This window comes from Acartia tonsa, chromosome 6 (assembly GCF_053477335.1).
Source record: "Acartia tonsa isolate MP-2025a chromosome 6, ASM5347733v1, whole genome shotgun sequence".
Classification (NCBI taxonomy): domain Eukaryota; kingdom Metazoa; phylum Arthropoda; class Copepoda; order Calanoida; family Acartiidae; genus Acartia; species Acartia tonsa.
Window position 1 is genome coordinate 23,345,114 of NC_137265.1, and position 20,443 is coordinate 23,365,556.

General features: G+C 31.9%; 1 protein-coding gene across 1 annotated transcript in view; it reads right to left on the bottom strand.

Moving 5' to 3' along the window:
• Window positions 1-4,672: 4,672 nt before the first annotated feature.
• The window catches only part of LOC145322156 (uncharacterized), an 85,078-nt gene continuing 69,307 nt past the window's right edge, over window positions 4,673-20,443 (bottom strand). Inside the window, exons 7-14 of the mRNA XM_080163964.1 lie at window positions 17,588-17,723; window positions 17,021-17,077; window positions 16,392-16,520; window positions 15,949-16,063; window positions 14,719-14,810; window positions 7,072-7,127; window positions 6,512-6,631; window positions 4,673-6,117 (exon numbers count right to left, since the gene is read on the bottom strand). Coding sequence (XP_080020090.1) covers window positions 5,841-6,117; window positions 6,512-6,631; window positions 7,072-7,127; window positions 14,719-14,810; window positions 15,949-16,063; window positions 16,392-16,520; window positions 17,021-17,077; window positions 17,588-17,723 — 982 coding nt within the window. The 3' untranslated portion in view covers window positions 4,673-5,840. The remainder of the gene's footprint in view (window positions 6,118-6,511; window positions 6,632-7,071; window positions 7,128-14,718; window positions 14,811-15,948; window positions 16,064-16,391; window positions 16,521-17,020; window positions 17,078-17,587; window positions 17,724-20,443) is intronic.

The following is a 20,443-nucleotide window of genomic DNA, read 5'->3' on the forward strand; positions in this document are numbered from 1 at the left end:
TTGTCTGAAAACTTGACTAAAGTTTTGTGTCTCCTCACATCCGTAAATTTTCACATCCTAATAGTGTTTCTGTTTCATATCTGCCTGAAGAAGCCATTGGCGAATGAATAAGAAGGGATAGTAGTGATGAAGGGTGAAAAAAGAAAGGCAAGTTTGTGCTGTAATACTATGTGATTCTCCAATTTTAATCATAGAATACAATTGCAGAAATGATAGGGCACCATAAACTTTTGATTACATTATGCGAACATGATATCATTGTCTATTTGCTGATAACGTGAGAGGTTGAGAGAGGGGGAGGGAAGGAATATATATTTTTATTTTAGAAATATTTTTTCTTTGTTGGCATTAGAAAATATTCAATAAAAACGTTACAATTTGATATTGAACTAATTCATATAAATTTCCTTAAGCTAAAGGAGTTTTTTAAATCTTGTATTCACTTCTCCCTAATCATTCAAGTTTTAGCTGGGCTCTTAGTTTTAAATTAAATATAATTAGTTCAATTAATAATAAAAACATCATAACATAGCAAGATAGCAAGATAGATTATATCTCATATAGGCGAAGTTAATGTTTTGGAAAAAATTTATATATATAAAATATTGACATTTTTGGTTATATTTGTATGTAGATATGCTGCATAAGTAAATAATTATGATATTCATAAAGTTATTTGTTTGAAACTAATAACAAGATAAGTGTACAAACAAACCCCTCTCATATTTAAAATTTAGAAAGAAAAAATATTCAAACCACCTGCCTTATATCGATAAACTCACCCCTACCTAACATAGCCTAAACGAAAATAAAATGCACATTGTTTGAGGTTCATAAGCGATATGAGGGTAAATGTCTATCATTCTTTTTTACTAGAAAATGATCATAATTGTGAAGAAGCTTTACTGCAAAGAATACGACACTTGTATATAATCTGTAGTGGTGTTGTATGTATGTACAGTAAGAATAAAGTAATCTTAATTCAAAATCTAATGTCTCATAATAAAATTTACAAGGACATATTTTACCAAAGGCAGTGTTATATCAACTATATATTTTTTATTTATTCTACAAAAAAACTTTAAATATCCAATTATTTGTAAAAAAAAAAATAGAATAGCTGCATCTAAATTTGTATGGCGGAGGATGAGAGTTGCTGAAGTTGGCGGATTTTTCCTCGAAGCCGCCCAGCTTTCTCAAATCCGCACGGTTAGTTGTGGCTGCTTTCAATTTAACATAAGATATTTGGATGAGTAATTCAGCCGCTTCAGGTGCTTAAAGGCCGCTTAAGGTGAGGTTAACATAAATTGTCCGTGGCTAAGGCTGAAAAGGTTGATATGGAAGGCTGCGGCTGAGGGTGGCTGATTCAAATGTTGGGTTTCTGTAGCCTATCCCAAGGCTTGCTGACATGAGTCGGCTAACAGGGAGGCTTCTGTATTATTTAAGAGCATATTAATTTAACCTTGAAAACACTAAAATGAATTGTAAAGCAGCAACGCTCCTATTAACGTTAGTTTGGACATCCCAGTCCAAGCAATAAGCTAACCATCCCACGCCACGGATACTTAAAAAGTTTAAATATCCTATTATATAAAGTAGTAAGCGTTTTTTGTCTGTACCGAAGAATCTCGCTAACCGCAGAACCGATATTGTTCTCCTTTAAAGTAAGGCTTCTTATAGGTCCTGGGAAGGTTTTAAACTATTTTTGGAGAAGGTATCTTCACCCCCCTCCCCCCCCCCCATTTTTTTTAAAACTCTTTTGAAACAGGATAAGGTAGACTTTTCCTACCAGTGCCCCTAGAGGCTTCTAGGGGCGTAGCCGCTAGTTAATATAAAAGTAGATGGATGTTGGTATGTGTGCCAAAAATCTCTATAATTGCTGAACTGATTCAGTTCTTTCTAAACCTGCTACAGGTTACAGGAAGGTTTACTTCTATTTTGAAGAAGAGTACCTCTACCCTCCACAATTCGCCTATCCCCGCCCCCCCCCCCCCCCCAAAAAAAAAAAATAGCAAATTATTTTAGTTTATGTTTGTAGGGATAAAATCGCCAATTTTCTTTGAAAATTGATATAAACAATAAAATAAAATAGAAAATTAGCTATGATGCATGTTTGACAGGGACAGTAGACTTGCAAAGAATTGAAATACTTCTTTTATTCCTCTTATTTTATTTTTTCACTTCATACCAACATCGAAATATTTTTTTATCGCAAATTCTGTTTAACCCCAAGTTTATCCCGTCAACTAATCCGAATTTTAGCTATTCTTTAATGAATCATGTTTGTACCTTACTTACATAAATAAGATGGTATTTCTACGAACTCAAAGTTTAACTTCAATATAATTATGATTAAAGAAAAGTTAAACATTAATCGAAAACAAGTACAAAAGTTGTGCATGTGTTGGCGTATTATTTTTTATCGAAATGTGCTATAACTATTTCCCCACTTTTCAATTAATTAAGACGCTGTTTTTTAAGGCTTAGGCTATAAGGATATTTTTATTTATGGTCCAGTTCAATTCCCAGACATATTAGATAGATAGATATTAACCCCCTCCCCTCATATCAACTCCCATCCATACCATCTTGTTAGATTTGCAACTTTCATAGATAAGGGATACCTAAATTTTGCAATTAATATGAAATTTTATATTTTTCACATACATACATATATATTTGTTAATTAGGGCTACCTTCGAAAGTCTTTATTTCATTACGTTTTTGTGTTTCATTAAAGAAAGAAATATTTCGTTCAAAGAAAACCTGCTGTACCTCTTACTGTTACAGCACAATAGTATGGAGTGAGTTTCGTGGTTGTTTACATGAAAATATGACACAAAGAAATTGTTTTTTTTAAAATTGAGTTCAAAATAGGTTTTTATCTAATGAAATATACTGTTTTAACAAACAATTATGAGACACAACTATCTACTTTTTTTCTGATTACTTTTCCATTAATGCCTGCAATGATATAATTCTTTAGGTCTGTGAAGCTAATTTTGTAATTTTAATTAGATGTTGTCTGGTGGTATTTATGCACAATGTTAGGCTCAAGGTTGTCATAATTACAGGTTGAGTATAAGTAGCATTCTTCTCTCTCACTGACTGTCTTAAAGACTAACCGACTTTCTCATTCAGAATTTTGTAGATCAGAAGTTTTCTGGAAGTATTAATGCACTATGATAGGAATCAAGGTTGTCAAATTACTGGTTTTCATATCAGTAGCCTCATTGACTGTCTAAAAGACTCTCTAACTCTTTCACTCAGATATTAAAGACCTTTCAATCAGATGTTGCCTTATGCACAATATTAGTAGTCAAGGTTGTCATACTTATAGGTTTTTATATTGAATAAGTTGAATTCTAAAAGTTTACAATTCTTTTACACCATGAATAATCTTCATCTAATGTTAGTCCCTAGTATATATAAACCTTGAACTCAGCATCAAGTAATGTAATAACAGTGCCCATACAGTTTTGGTCACAAAATAATGTAAAAATATTCAACAAACGTTTTTCTTATATTATTTTGTTTCATAATATAATATATATATATATGTACCTAAATACTTTTATTCATTTTGTAAATTGAATTACTTTTATGTAAAAATTTGATATGAAAATATAGATTAAAATAATTATTTATTGGGAATTTTTTAGTTTATTTAAAAGAAATTATCTAAAATTTTTCATGAGCTTTATTGACCTGATAGCAGTGAGGGTGGCTGGCAACAATCTGAGTTAGCTATTCGGTTTTCATATTTCATTCCATCAAGACTAACTCCCCCACACACCCATATAAATTTATGTGCACGTGTTCTTTTGTCTTCTGTCCTCTATCCGTTGTGCACTGTGTCGTTCTGTACTTTTGTCCTATTTCTCCTGTCCACTGATCTTGATTGGGACAATACAAATGACAAGGAAGCATTTAACATCAATGAAATTATATTAGGTTAACATAAATATTATATTAAAGAACCTAGTAATAGTGTCTAACTTTTTATCTTTGTGACGTAACAAAAATCCATCTCTTTTTTAGGGGTTTCCTTTCCCACCTCCCCTCTCATCCTTCGATTTTTGTTACGTCACAAAGTTAAAAAGTTAGACACTATTTCTAGGTTCATATTAAAGATTTTTTTGTCTGTAACGAAGGATCTCGCTAACCGCTGAACCAATATGGTTCTCATTTACAGTGAAGCTTCTTATTGGTCCTGGGAAGGTTTTAAACTATTTTTGGGAAGGGAATCTTTACACTCTAAACAAAAAATGACTCCTCCCCCCCAAAAAATAATAGTTATTTCTCGCATCGTATTATAAACGGCTTTCCGCGGATATAGAATGTACAATTATAAGATTAAAACTAGTTTTTTTTAGCCCCGAGGTGCCGAAGGCACGGCCTAAAAAACTGGTTTTAATCTTATGATTGTACATTTTTATTTTTATATTCGTAGAAAGCTGGATATAATACGATGCTAGACATAGTTTTTTCGTATGGATGAGAACCGGTTCCTATCCACCGGATTCGAATGAATACGAGAAAATATTTTCCCCTCTTTTTTTAAACTTCCCCTCTAACACCTTAAGTGCCCCTAGAGGCCGTTAGGGGCGTAGCCACTAGTGCTAAATAAAGTAAAAACACATTTGTATAAAAAATGTTGTATTTGAATAATAGCTACTTTCATAATAATTAAACAATAATTAATCATTTAAAAGCACCTCAATTATTTTTGGCAAATTATAAAGTAAATAAAATTATATATTTAATCTAGTACAATTTATAGCATAAAATCATTAGATAAAGAGATAGGACAATTGGCGAAGAATTAATATCTTTTCTCGTATTCATTCGAATCCGGTGGATAGGAACCGGTTCTTGTCCATACGAAAAAACTATGTCTAGCATCGTATTATATCCAGCTTTAGCATGTACAATCGGGGCTAAAAAAACTAGTTTTAATCTTATAATGGTACATTCTATATCCGCGGAAAGCCGTTTATAATACGATGCGAGAAATACCTATTAAAAAATCCTGCATAAAAATAGAAAATATTATTTATTGCCTATTGTCCTCTCCATCTCTTTAAATAAGATTTTAATATAATTTTTTCATTTGTTTTTATTGTTTTATATAAAAGTATAAAAATCACACCATTTCATAAATTTTGAAAATAAATTATCTAATCAAATTAATACTTTAATTTCAACTATCAGCTTCGCCCCTAGAGTTCTCTCTAGGCAATTAAGGGAGGGGGGAGGGGGGTCAACCCATCAACAGAAATTTTGTTTTAATAAAAAAGTAAATAAAGTTTGGAGGGAGGTTGGGGAGTTTTTTTTTCTAATAGTGATTATTAAAGGACCCTATAAGAAGCTTCAATATAGATGAGAACAATTTCAGATCAGCGGTTAAATAGATCTTTCGGTTCAAGCAGAGCTGACAGATAGACATCCTGTTACTTACATATAAGGTTAAAGCAATAAGTAGGACAGTAATAACAATCTATTTTGATGAAAAAAAAGGAAGAGTATAAAATATAGTTAAATATAATTTTTGTTAAATAAGGTTATATTAAAAAAATCACAAAAGTGTTTCAGATTAAATCAACAAAAGGTAAGTTTTAGTTCTAAATTTAACGGACATTCATCGATTACAGAGTAGCATCACTTCTAAATAATTAGAGTACAACCTTTAGATAACATTTCACATTTCTTATAAAAAATTGTTATTTTAAAAATAATCAAACATGAATTAACAACATTCACAATTATTCTTTTTTAAAACCGTCTAAAATTTTTAATATAATGTGTTTTATCTGAATAATTAGATTTTAATTTCTATTTTATTTACAATTAAAAGAATCCAGGGTTGTCACAGTAAACGAATTTGTTTGGATTTCAGTCCGCCGTCCTGCTAAACCATTGCCGCCGCCATTTGCGGCGTGATGCCCGTTGCCATTTGGCAGAGTTCCCGTTTCCGGTCCCATCCGACCCCAGTCTATGACGCCGTCGCCCATAACGGCGCTCCGGCTCCAGTCAACAAGGCCGTTGCTGGTTATAACGCCGTCTATTCGACCGCCGCCGTTACTTCCCCATAGTTGCTCCTCCTCTAAACGTTGCCTGAAAATATCATATTGTTATTTTAAAAGTTATTTACTAGTTTTATAGTAAGTTGTTACAAAATTACAGCAAGTGTCTGTCCTAATGTCCATATATTATTCTTTTTGTAATAATTTCATCTCTCAAATAGATGAAAAATTTTCTTAACTAAAGTGAAGCCTTTTGAACATTGAACATATTATTTGGAGCTGTACTCAAAATTGTCACAATTTATGGTTCAAAAGCTACAAAAATAATTTCTTTTACTTTTTGTATGTTGTGACCGTATATAGAATTATTTTACAAGAAGTTTTTTAAACCCTGCGGGGTTTACCTGCGAGCAAGGGAGAGAAGAATGAGCCCCGCCAGACTAAGGACAACAAGGAAGAATAATAACAAATACTGCGGGGCTTACCTGCGAGCAAGGGAGAGAAGAATGAGCCCCGCCAGACTAAGGACAACAAGGAAGAATAATAACAACAGAGGGAAGACAACCTCCTGGAACCAGATCTCTGTTTCAGTGATGTCTTGATCCCTAAATAAAATTAAATTGAATTAAAAGTTTTATTAGATTCTAAACCAAAACGATTATATCTATTGTTATAAGGGAGGAGGGGACATTGTTTATTACAAGTTTTATTATAACTTTTCTTATTCGTTTGGGACCTGATTTGAATTTTTGTTTGTTGGTACATGAAGTTGAGTGATCAAACATTTTAACCACCAACTGTAATTTACAGCAAGTGTAATTTTGAGTATCAAAATTGATTATTTTATTTAACTGTATTACTTTTATTTTAAATACATTGTTTACAGACATAAAAAATCTTTAATACTCCTAAAAATTAATTACCGATTCTGAAAGCTAAAGGACATACTTATTGGGGATCAATGTTTTTTTAACAAATCTTATTTTGTTGACAATGTAAAAAAGCATAAGAAGGAGCAAACGTAATTAATATCCAATTAATTTACCTAAGACTGTATGGCGCAGTTGGCGTTGTTGTTATCATGGCAGCATCTTCCACAACCTAAATAATTTGTTTCATTAATTAAAACAAAGCCTTTCTACATTTCATGTTGTACGTAACGAACTGCTCTAATTTTTATTTTATACAAAAAGGTTGGTTAATATGCATCAAAATCCTTTATCATTAAATGTATTTTTAACTAATAAGTAGTCATATTACAAGGAATTAGAAAGTATGATTAAAATCACGAAACCTTTAACACAACCTTTAAAAGTATTTAGGTATGCCTATTTACATGAACCGGTATTTTTAGTAAGGCTCAGACAAATTAATAAAAAATGTATCTTTATAGGGTACACAAGAGGGTTACCGTTTTCGGGAAATCTCCATTCCCTCCTACAAGGTAAATTTTTTGCCACTATTAACCCCCATAAATAACCATCAAAATCTTAATGGGGAGGGGGGTAGGGGGTTGTTGTACTGCCTCACTGAGAATTTTTTAAGAGAAGAGTGGGATATTTTTGGCCAATTTTTACCCTCTTCCCCCCCCCCCTTTCTTTATAGCAAAAATATCATTCCTGCCCTTGTATGTCTTTAATAGAATATGCATTATTTAATTCAAAGAGATATGCATCAAGGAGGAAGGGGACAATGGGCTGTATATTACACTAGTCCCCAAAGTTTTTAGTGACCTTTTTCATTCGTTAGTTTTCAATGAATTTTGATTGGTTGATTCATTAAGTTGAGTGACCAGACGTTCCAATCAATAATTGTAATCTACAGAAGAGGGACCAATGGTAATTTACATCAATTTATCGGCCATTGCCTTACCCTTTAGATACCTGGATATGAATATATTTAAAACAAGAGAAACAAATCTAGGTACAAGGATAGTAATACTAACAGTGGCGAAACATTGACAATTTAATAATTTAAGAAGAAATAAACTAATTTTTCCTTCAAATTTATGTTAACTGGATTAAGGTCATTACAGACATACATATCAATTTATAGTGTAGAATAGAATCTCCATGAGACTAAATGCAAGAAAATTTAGAAAAGAATAAAGTAAAAATTCTATTCAGTACCCATAAACTGTTACATGTAGATATTTCAAAACAGGACATTAAATAATTAAATATACAGCTAAAATTATTCTTAAGAAAGAGGATACATAGAAATTTGCTCATATCTACCAGATTTCTTTGGTAACAATAATTAAAGCTGACATGTTTTAAGGTCCCTTCTATAGATTTTAAGCTGGGCAAATCCCCTTGGTTACCCTAAATTGCAGGAGACGGACAGAAAAAAAAAGAATATCTTAATATTTCTGGATAAACCACTAAATTTGGTTTTGCATTCAGTGCATTTACAGTCCAAATCTTAAATTTTTAATCATTTTTCCAGAAAAGAAAAATCCGCTAAATTAGTACAGAAAAATCTTATTATATATCGTATTATAGAAAATTACCTCTAATAATGAAATAAAAATTCAGAAAATCAATACCAGTTTTGTTGGCTTAGTCTTTTCACTTTTGGGGCCAACAAAAATAGAATTAATCTTGTAATTATTAAATTTTTATCCGCGGAAAGCTGTATATAATACGATGCAATAATTATCTACTCCAGAGTGGCTTTGAAACTAATATCCGCTTAAGAACGGCATTGCTGAACCATACTGGAAAATTAGTATCACATTTTGTTATAGAATATTTTCCACTTATTATCCGTGGAAAGTTGTCTATCACACGTTGCAATGAAGATCTGGTTAAAGGTTAACTATAAGCCCAGATAATTTTACCTAATTTTTTGAACACCTAATTTTTAAGGTCTAGGAATAAAAACTGGTATATTTGGTATGTATAGATATCATGAGAAAAAATCCAATATATTGGAATCTTTACATTTCTTTCTAGGTTTGTTTGAATTTCAAAATTTGTAGATATCAATGGTTATTGTCTGTCTAGTACAGGGATAGGACAACAGATAATAAATTAAATTAACTCTTATGTATTTAGAATACAATTATAGGTTGAAAAGTTTGTAATCCAACGACTAATCTAACGAGTTTATAAACTTTAATTGTTATTTTAATTTGTAATTCGATGTCCACTCCTACCCTAATCTAATCTTAAAATTGAGTAAGAAAAAACAATATCTATCAAAATATCATTCCCATTTCTATAAAAAACTATAAAAATATTCGGGAATAGTCCCTTTCGTGGCGATTCGGCTCATTTTAAAATGGCTTTTTATAGATTATTTTAGGTTAGGTTATGTGATTGCCTCACAGGGTTAGGCAATTGACCCCGCAGGGTTAGACCCCCCCCCCCCCCAGGGGCTAGAAATAGAAGAAACGCTACTGTGAAAAATACGTAGAATTGCCCATTAAGGTGCATTGCCACGAAAGGGACTATACCCAAATATTCTTATCATTAAAATAGAACCATCATATCAATTTCAAACTTTGCATTATGATTCGTTAAACAATGGGGTACATTTGGAAAAGAGAAGCAAGTCTTTAATCACTGTCAGAAAGTCTGTATGTCCAGTTCATTTTAATATGATGAGCATATAATATATCCTTTTTACTTGATTTTTGAAATATTGATTCCTAGCACGATTAGTCACAAAGTTCTTTATATCAATCATTTTAGTTATATCTCTATATTTGTTAAGCTTCGCTTGCATTGATGTTGTCATCCTTGATAATTTTAAAATGCTTTTAATCTATTTTCAATTATCTTTTTCTTTGCAAATTTAATTTAATGATATCATAAGACAATGCATGGTTTAAAACTGCAAGATATTTATATGTTTCTTCTATAGTAGGAAAAAAATAACATTAATGTTATTTTGATCTTATCAAAGCTTTTGACACATATTTTCTGGATAGATATTCCCTCTCAAGAAAAACATTATAATTAAAAAATTTCAGATCAAATGCTGTTTTGTTTCTTTGTTAATATTTATTGTGTTTTTACTAAAATGTATTTATTTACTACCGAACGCCTATAATTTCAATACATATTGTGTAGAAATACAAATACCTACTTTAGATAGGCAGAGAAGTTAAAGAGAGTTTTTCATTTAATTGTATATTCTCGAGTAATTATAAAAATAGCATTTTTAATGAACCTAGTAAAAGTATCTGACTCTGATCATTTCATAAAAAAATAGCCAATGAGAGGCCAGTATACAATGTAATTGACCAATGGTAAAATTTATAGTGGCCTCTCAATGGCTAATTTTTTTACGTCATAATCAGAGTCAGACACTTTTACTAGGTTCATTTTTAATCAATAGGATTCATTATAATTCATACTACTTTTTCCATTATTTTCATTGAAAATATCTTTCTTATTAGAATGTAATTCTATATTTAATTAAATAATATAATTTTTCCAAAATTGAAAGCCTGACTTATTTCTAATGTTAAACATTTTCATTTAAACTTTTCCATAAAAATATTTCTTTTCTTCTGGAAAGTTTTGGTATGTCAACTTCTTTTCTTTTTTTTAATAGCGAAGCTACTCTATAATTCACTTTGTCTGTCCGTCCGTAGAGCTATTGGGATTTTCCCGGCTCCTATTCAAGAAAGACGGCTGGGATTGAAGTTTTTTATGACACTGTTCTAAAGTTTTTCAGATGTCCATCCATAATTTTTGAGCTTCGCTACTTATAGATATTGTCAATCTTGTTTTCTTTCTTTTTCTCTCCCATTCTTTGGTTTTGCAAGCGACTGTAGCGTCATTCCATTAAGCCGGTTTGGATTCGCACGTAATTAGAATGGACAAAACCAAGCATGTCGATATGGAATAAGTGTTTCAGAATAGTTCTTTATCGTTTTATAGAAAGCTTTCCGCGGGTATTAAATGAAAAAAAAAATTATTATTAAAACTAGTTTCGTTTTCAAAGCCATACTGAAAAAGCTTTCTCTTATTTTTTCTTATGTTATGAGGCCAGCAGTTTGGCCTTAAAATAGCCTTTCATGCAATGAAAAATACCCGCCAAGCTAATTTTTACCTATTTCATATATTCATATCAATTCGGAATACTACGTTTTGAAAAATGAAATACTGTAATTCAATTTAAAAATTTAAAAAGAGTAAAACTATTTTGAAAAGACAAAATGAAAATGGAATTTCCTCTAAATACCCTGAAATTGAAATTGGGAAGAAATTAGATAAATAGATTATATTGAAGGTTGGATACTGAAAAAGAGTAAGATTAATAGAATGATCATTTTCTACTATTGTACATATCACAAAACTTAAATAGTCAATATACCATAGGTTTAGATGAATATGGACTAATTGTTCGCCTAGGTTTGATTATTTTACGTATGCTATGCTTTGTAAAAGAATCTAGTAGCTGGGCCCAAAGCATCTAGAGGATCTGTATTTGAAACGGTATAATAATAGCCCAAAACCTTTCCAATACTGAAATCTAAAAATAAAAAAGCCTAAAAACATACCGTGACCTAAAATTGAGAACTCAATCGGTTAGTAAATATTTCAGTCTTAAGCTTCAGACAAAAAGCCTTACTACTTTATGTAATAGATAGAGATACATCAAAATGCTAAGAACATCATTTAATCTGCAAATAAAATCTACCCCTTATTTTCTATGAATTTTCTTCAAAACAAGATGAAAGACTTTTTCTTTGAAACTTACTAACTTACTTGAGGTTAGTATTAGATGGAAAAATAATTATATAAAGATGTTTGCAAGAATGGATGTAGAATACATGTGGATATTATGCCAGGGGCAATTTAGATTGCTAACATGGAACTCATGGGGTAAAAAAGGGATGGGGGGTATCGATACTTTAGCTCGCTGCTAGTTCACTATATTAGAGAAAATCTGGTGTAAGATCCATTTTGCTAGTGCTTTAAAGTGACTGAAAGTGAAAAAATCCAGCAGCCACAAAGTTTTTAACTCTTGAGATTGTATATTGTTAAGCTAAAAAAAGATGATTTAATCGTTTGCAAATTTCGAGACCCCTAAAAACGAGGAGGAAGGGGACAATGGCCTTTTATGAATCTTGAACAAAGTAGCTTCGGACAAAGTAGCTTCGGACAAAGTAGCTTCAGGACAAAGTAGCTTCAGGACATTTACTTAAGGAAAGTAGCTTCCTAAGAAAAATAGTCTCCAATATGGCCGCAGCGCTCGGCCCCCTGGCCTGCCTAGCCACGGGCGCTCGGCCCCCTAGCCTATAACCTAACCCAACCTAACCTATGTTAGCCTCAGAACATTTATTTTAAAAAAATATCATCAACTGATAATATATAGGGTGTTTAGAATTCCGTGGATTTTGCAAAAAGTGGTTGATAGATTTTTACAATTTTTAATATTGTTTTTACAATTTTGAATAATGTTTTAAAATTTTTTTGGTTAGGTTAGGTTAGGTTTTAGGCTAGGGGGCCGAGCGCCCGCGGCTAGGCAGGCCAGGGGGCCGAGCGCTGCGGCCATGACCTTTATTAACAGTGGAGGCTACTTTCCTTAGGAGGCTACTTTGTCCGGAAGCTACTATGTCCTGAAGCTACTTTGTCCTGAAGCTACTTTGTCCGAAGCTACTTTGTCTGAAGCTACTTTGTCCGAAGCTACTTTGTCCAAGATCCCCTGTTATTACACTTTTCCCCAAAACTTTTAATAACGTTTTCTTATTCGTTACACAATAACTTTGAGGACTTTAAATGTCTTTTTATTGGCTGGTTCATAATTAATTAAGTTGGATGTCCTAACGTTTCAGCCAAAAGTAATCTGCAGAAAAAGGAATTTTGTGTATCATCATGGGGGATGTTTATCAATTTATCGGCCCTCGTCTTATCCCTTTACATCACTGCCCCAAAACATTCTTTACCGATCCCCCAGATTTATACTGAAACTACGCCCTTGATTTCATGTCTAAATCTAATAATTCGGATATAGCTTTAGATATTGAACATCTCATTTCCAATTTGAGTTTCATATTAGAAATATTATTACCATACCATATGAGATTTCTCATAATAAATGATTATATATTTGTCTTATCATCATGCTAGCAAAAGTATTTTTAGTAGGAAAGATTCTTTAAAGCTGGGGTGTATCCGCCCGTCCGTCTATCAGTCAAAAGTAATTAAATTTACCTTTTGTAATGGTATGACTTCACAAAAATACGAACTTATTGGTTGACAAGGTAAATGGAGAACTAAATTTTTTGGTATGTTATCTGGCGCTTTCCCTCAAAATTCTTAGCAAACACAGATATCATATCCCCATTTAAAAAAAAACGGAAAATAATTTTATGTTATTTTCTTTACCCTGCTTAGAACTATAAACCTGTGGGGTCTATAGCTGTGTGACTTAACCTAACCTAGCCCAAGGTAAAAATCAACACTAGAAATAAAACTACCACACCTATGGGGGGATTCTGTGCTAGACTAGGCACTTTGACGGAAACAAAAAGATATTTTATAATGTTGATTTATAATAATTTGATAACTCTGGACTCTCTTTATATTCTTACTTTTGTTTCAAATCTAATATACATTTGCGCTACGTATGGATACTTTTCCTTTTCAATACAATTCAAGGTTTCATAAAAATAATTTTCAGCAAATATCAATAAATTTGTCAGTAACTGACATTATGTCGACAATAACACAAATAAATTAAATTCATCTAACTTTAACTTTGATTAATTGGTTTTATTTATAAATGAAATGTGATACATCGTAGTCATTTTTAAACTCAATATTTCTATAAATAGCGTACGTATTTGCAGTTTTAAAGATATTGGAAAAAGCATTTTGTTCGAGGATAGAAAGGTTTATTCATATAGTCAAATAAAATAATATAATTTAACTTAATTAATAAGCCCAAAACAACAGAGTTTCTCTATATATGTGGATACTAGCGTCTAGGCCCCTAGCAACTAGGAGCTCTGCATAGAAGGAATAGTGAAAGCAACATAAACAGCCTAAAAGCCAATTGTTCTTCTGTATGTAAAAATACATCCAATAATACCCCCTTGGATGCCATTTCTTATTTAACAATATTTTAACAGAAATATTTTTGAATTTTATTTTTCGGTTTTCTTAATCCTTTTATTTGTGATTTTATCATTTTTTTGCGATAAAGTGGTACAATAACAATACATCTATTTCCTTTCCAGTGTAAAATGTCTACTGCGGTTTACTTCAATTTTAAGTCAACATAGTTTTTGTTGCAAATGTACTTTGTGGTTTAAATGAATTGTTTGGTTGATTTAATTGATCTGTCTGTCATAAATTCTCATGCCAACAAAAAGAAGAGTAAACAAGAAACTAAAAAGCTTTAGGAAAAACAAAATACTTTAACTTTAAAGCAAAACCTAAAGACAAAAGATTTGAGGGGACAAAATACCTAACTGTTTAATCATGTGAACTATGTCTGTATTTTTTGTTATATATTTGAGTATTTGGTCTTTTGTCCGTTAGGTCTTTTAGATGGTCTTTCTTCCACTAGGTCCTTAGGAATTTTGCCCCAAAGCCTGATTCAAAATATATATTAAAACACTTCATACAGGAGCTAAGATGAATTAACCCATGTCATGCTTGATCCAATTGGCTCCAGTTATAAACCTTCTGACTTCACTGATTTAAAAAGAAATACAGCCTCTCACCTGTTGGATACATTGTTGAGGTTCAGTGATAAGAGTATTTCCATCACAAAGCACTGTTTGGATACTGGACCCAGTCACAGGGAATATGAATCCTGTAACAAGAGTAGGTTAAAATTAAATCATTGATCATCTAATAAATTTGTCTCATAATTTGTCAACCTTCCCTAGACCTAATAAGAGCTTCACTGTAAAGAAGAACCATATCAGTGCAACTGATTGTAAAATATTATAGTTCAAACACATAGTCAGACTGACAAACATCCTTTTACTTTTACAATACAGTATTTCAAACGTCCAAAAATTGTTATGCTAAGAATATCCCAATGCAGCATGAGACTTAAGGAAATATTTATACTTGGATTACTACATTTATAGGTGGCATGTGGCTGATTACTGTGTATCAGAGAGAAGGATGGAAATATTTATACCTGGATTACTACATTCATAGGTGGCATGTGTCTGGTTACTGTGTATCAGAGAGAAGGATGGAAATATTTATACCTGGATTACTACATTCATAGGTGGCATGTGTCTGGTTACTGTGTATCAGAGAGAAGGATGGAAATATTTATACCTGGATTACTACATTCATAGGTGGCATGTGTCTGGTTACTGTGTATCAGAGAGAAGGATGGAAATATTTATACCTGGATTACTACATTCATAGGTGGCATGTGGCTGATTACTGTGTATCAGAGAGAAGGATAGAAATATTTATACCTGGATTACTACATTCATAGGTGGCATGTGGCTGATTACTGTGTATCAGAGAGAAGGATGGAAATATTTATACCTGGATTACTACATTCATAGGTGGCATGTGTCTGGTTACTGTGTATCAGAGAGAGGATGGAAATATTTATACCTGGATTACTACATTCATAGGTGGCATGTGTCTGGTTACTGTGTATCAGAGGGAAGGATGGAAATATTTATACCTGGATTACTACATTCATAGGTGGCATGTGTCTGGTTACTGTGTATCAGAGAGAAGGATGGAAATATTTATACCTGGATTACTACATTCATAGGTGGCATGTGTCTGGTTACTGTGTATCAGAGAGAAGGATGGAAATATTTATACCTGGATTACTACATTCATAGGTGGCATGTGTCTGGTTACTGTGTATCAGAGAGAAGGATGGAAATATTTATACCTGGATTACTACATTCATAGGTGGCATGTGGCTGATTACTGTGTATCAGAGAGAAGGATGGAAATATTTATACCTGGATTACTACATTCATAGGTGGCATGTGTCTGGTTACTGTGTATCAGAGAGAAGGATGGAAATGAAATTTGTGCTGAACACGACAGTGTCATGTACTCCAGAATAAATCCTCGCTAAAACATATAATAATTAAATGATTAAAAAAATATATATATATAATGAAAGTAACTTGTTCTATCTGTAATTTTATTTAATATTCAGGGTTTTCAAAAGATATGAGAACAGCTTGTCCGAGTGGGTTAATTTTTTAAAAAGATACTTCGTATATATATTTTAGGATTTTAGGTGATCATTCTGATTTTACCCTCCCTCAAAGCAAAGACCAAGGGAGTTAGACACTTACTAAATTTTAATATAACCATAGACCTTTTTAGAAATCCTACCTACGTGACAGACAAACATACATCCTACCTCTAATATAAAAAGATATTATTTACTAACCTTGGGATGGATATAGTGTTGGCTAGTAGAAGTATTTAGAGTGATAAAAACATCCTCGTTAGAGGCAAAAATAATCTTTCTATGCAACTCTCCACAAAATGAAAGTTTTCTGTTGACTATTAATGTATCCTATAAAAATCCTTTTGACTTAAAGAATTTTTGCACCAAATACCTGCTAGTCGACCAGTTGACCCTATTTTCAAATCAAATAATAATTGGTACATTAAACATTTGAAATATTTTCATAGATAAATATTACTAACTTATGATTCCAATCTAAATTGATTCTTATTTCTAATTGTTTTTCAAAAGAAAGAATCGAAGTTACTCTAAAATTCTGAGCATCCAACCATATGTCCTTCCGTCTGTAAGAAATCGTGAATTTCTCTGATGCTATTCAAGATAGACCGCTGATTTATTTTGGTTGATTCTCTATGACAATTAGCATCTAGTTTATAATTTACTTGGTCCGTTGTTTTGTCGGTCATACTACAAAAGACCCATACATATTTTATGCCCAAAAAATAACAACGAATATATGCTCTAAAACTCTATTTTTTCTTTTTTCTATCTTATTTTTTTTTCTTATAATTGTAGAATAAAATGTATGTTATTTAAAGCCAAAATGCCTGAACATAAGTTGTATTCTCTAGCTGTAGATCATGAATTCTCACCAACATTGTTTCCTAAATAGAGAAATGATAGATGGAACATGTATTGGCTATAATGTTCACATATTTATATATGATGGATCAGATACAATCATAATATTACGAGCTTTGAGTAATTATATTAGAGGCATAATATCTAAATCGCTAAAGTAATGGATAAAGGCATGATGTCATGCTTTAGTTTAAAAATTAGCCATCTACCAACACAGCTGTAAGTGAAATACTAACCCAATAAAATAACATTCAAACTAATAGGTATTTAAGCCAGATAATCTAAGGTGTAAGACGATGTATTGTTGTATATCCCAAATTATAAAAAAATCCATTTATTAGATTGAAATTATTGGTTGAAAAGTTTGGAAACTGCTTGTTTGCTACCAACCAATCAGAATACCAATCAAAGTACCTGAAGTTTAAGAGCATGTTTATCAAACTTTAGGTACAAGTATAATTTACAGATAAATTTTCTTTTTCCTCTCTAATAAAAGATATATATGATTAAACAGATGGATAGATAGTGTATACCTTAGATCTAAGTTTAAGACTCCAAGAGCAGACTTGTCCCCCCATATAATATCTTGGATAGGACCCTGACATGATGAAGCCTCTGCCACGCAGCTCACTTCCACATTTCTTCTCTATATGCTGGGTCGGAATACACCTACAAAAAGCAGGATAAGTTAGGTTAAACAAGGGTCTGGGAAGCCTGGAGGGTTAAGACTAAGAATATGAATAGAGGAGTAATGTAATGAAGTATTAATTAATAAAGTAATATACTTAAGGGGGCTCCAAAATTCTAGGCTATGCAAAAGGATATCTTTCACCTAAATAATTATTTCCAAATCCCCTTTAATTTAAGGGGGGGGGGGTCTGCATTTTTTTACTATTACACTCTCCTTTGCTGTTTAAGGGGGGGGGGGGGGTGATCAGAGTGGTGTACCCCCTTGTCTATAGAAACATAGGGTGTGTATACAACCCATTAATTTAAGGGATGGATAAAGCACCCTTCTCCTAGCCTCTGCGAAAAATAAATATATCGGTAGTAGGGAGCTAAAATAACAAATCAATAGTATAATGAAGGAGATGATATTCTATCTGCACAACTATTATAACACATGAAGTACAGAGAATCTCTTCATCTTAAACTTTCAAAAAACTTCTTAATAAAATTGAATTTAAATGATAAATGTGTTATAAAATAGTTTAATTATTTAACCCTTACAGATCGGGGGGGGGGGGGGGCTCAAAGAGCCCCCCCCTCTAGTTTTTTCAATCTCATTTTTTTTGTAGGTAAGATGGAGAGCTGTAACTTCATGACTTTTTAAGTTTAGTAATTATACGTCGGCAAGAGTTGATTTTATTAGGATATCTGGTCTGTGTCGGTCGTGGTGTCCGGTCAAAGTCGGTTGGGTAGCAAACAAAATTAGAAAAAATTCTAAATAAATCCTAATTTCTACATTATGACTTTTGTGTATAAGGTAGAAACCTAAAATTTTTTTGGTGAATACTTAGATATCAATGACCTTCTGAGAAAAGTGGTGTTATGACCGTTTGACCGCTCCCTGACGGACTTTATGACCGATTTTTGTCCGGCTTTTACTACAGATATAAATCATGAATATTGTGGCTTCTATCACAGCTAGAGACCTATAATTTTTTTTGGTAAATCCTTGAGCAATAATAAACAGATAAAAATATTAATTTGCGCCGCCAACCGCCGTTTTACCGCCGTAACCGCCGAAAATGGCGGTTTCCGTTATTTGCCGTTTTTCGGCGATGATCAGAAAAAGTAATTTTTTTGTTATGAAAAATAAAAGTTCGTCCAAAAATTTGGTCATCCTAGCTGCAAAATTGGCCGCTCTACAGCTGTTTTAAAATTTAGCGGCTGGCCGCTAAAAAGCGGCTAAGGAGCGGTCTGACTGCTATGACTAGAAAAAGTAATTTTCTCTAAAAATACACATGAACCACCAGAAAAAATTTTTTACGTCTTTATCTGTACCAGGAGCCGAGATAGAGGGGGGGGGGCTCTTTGAGCCCCCCCCCCCCCCCCGATCTATTAAGGTGGGAATTGGGGCCCGATCTGTAAGGGTTTTAAACATTAAAGACTTTTAAAATCTTTTATCATAGAGTAAACAATAAAATAATAATTTATTAAAAATTTTCTTTCTTTGTATTATGATTTTTCATCATAAAGTCTTATAACCCCTTTCTATCCTACTTACAATATAGTTTAACTTTATGTGAAAAATTCCTTAAAACTTAGTAGACATTTGATAAAAAATTCATCATAAATTGGCATAGACTTGATAAAGTATAATTATGTAATTTTTTATTTTTAGACGAAGTTTGTAAAAGAAGGTTAAAATAGAAAAACAAATTTATTGATTAAGGTTACTATTAAGTTCATATTCCGAACTAAGATATTCAATAAGATTTTTTTATCCATTTGTATTTTAGGAATGTATAATAAAGAATTTATTTTAGAGAATTTTTACCAGTAACATTTATGAAATATTTAAGGGCAAAGTAAGGATAAAAAATCTTCTAAAAAATTAGCACTATCTTTGATAATGATTGAGTTGATAAACATCTTCACAAAATTACCTCTATTATTCATTAAAATTATTCCTTGAAAAGTTTGGACACTTCTAGTTTTATTCAACCAATCAAAAATTAACAAAAACACCTAATTTTTTTTAGCTAACGAACTAGAGAAACTTACTCACTGCTATTTTGAACTAACTAAACAAGATTTATAAATACCCAACGAATGAGAGAACGTATTTGGGTACCAGTAAAAGTTACAGTCCAATGTTCCCTTCCTTCCCTCAAGTTACTTCACAAATAAACAAACTTGTCGTTTGAAAATCAAAAAACCTTTTTTCACTTCAATTAAATTCTGAACATTTAAACTATGAATCTAAACTAAAAATTTTAAAGTGACTGCGTCCTAATTCCTACTAACCAATTATATTATTAAAGACAGAGGTACGGAGGTTTTTATGTAAAAAGTAGCTACTCTACTAATAAACTACTTTTAAAGAATAAATATTTGCATAAAAGAAAAAATGATAAATTTTGGCTTTTTTGCACCAAAAATACTAAGGTTTACTTAGTCAGGGAGAAAGAGAACTTAAATTGAACAGCATTCTTTACCCAAAAGGGAGAATTCTAATTCCAAGATAATTGTGGAAAGGTAATTTATCGCAACATATTATAAAAAGCTTTCAATGGAAATTAAAATGGAATTGATCTTATGATTTCTTATTTAATATTCGTGAAAAATTGTCTGTAATACATTGCTATACATGGTTTTTCAGTACCGCTGACCGATTCTAATTCAACGGTTATTAATTGGTTTGTAAGCGATACTATCACCTA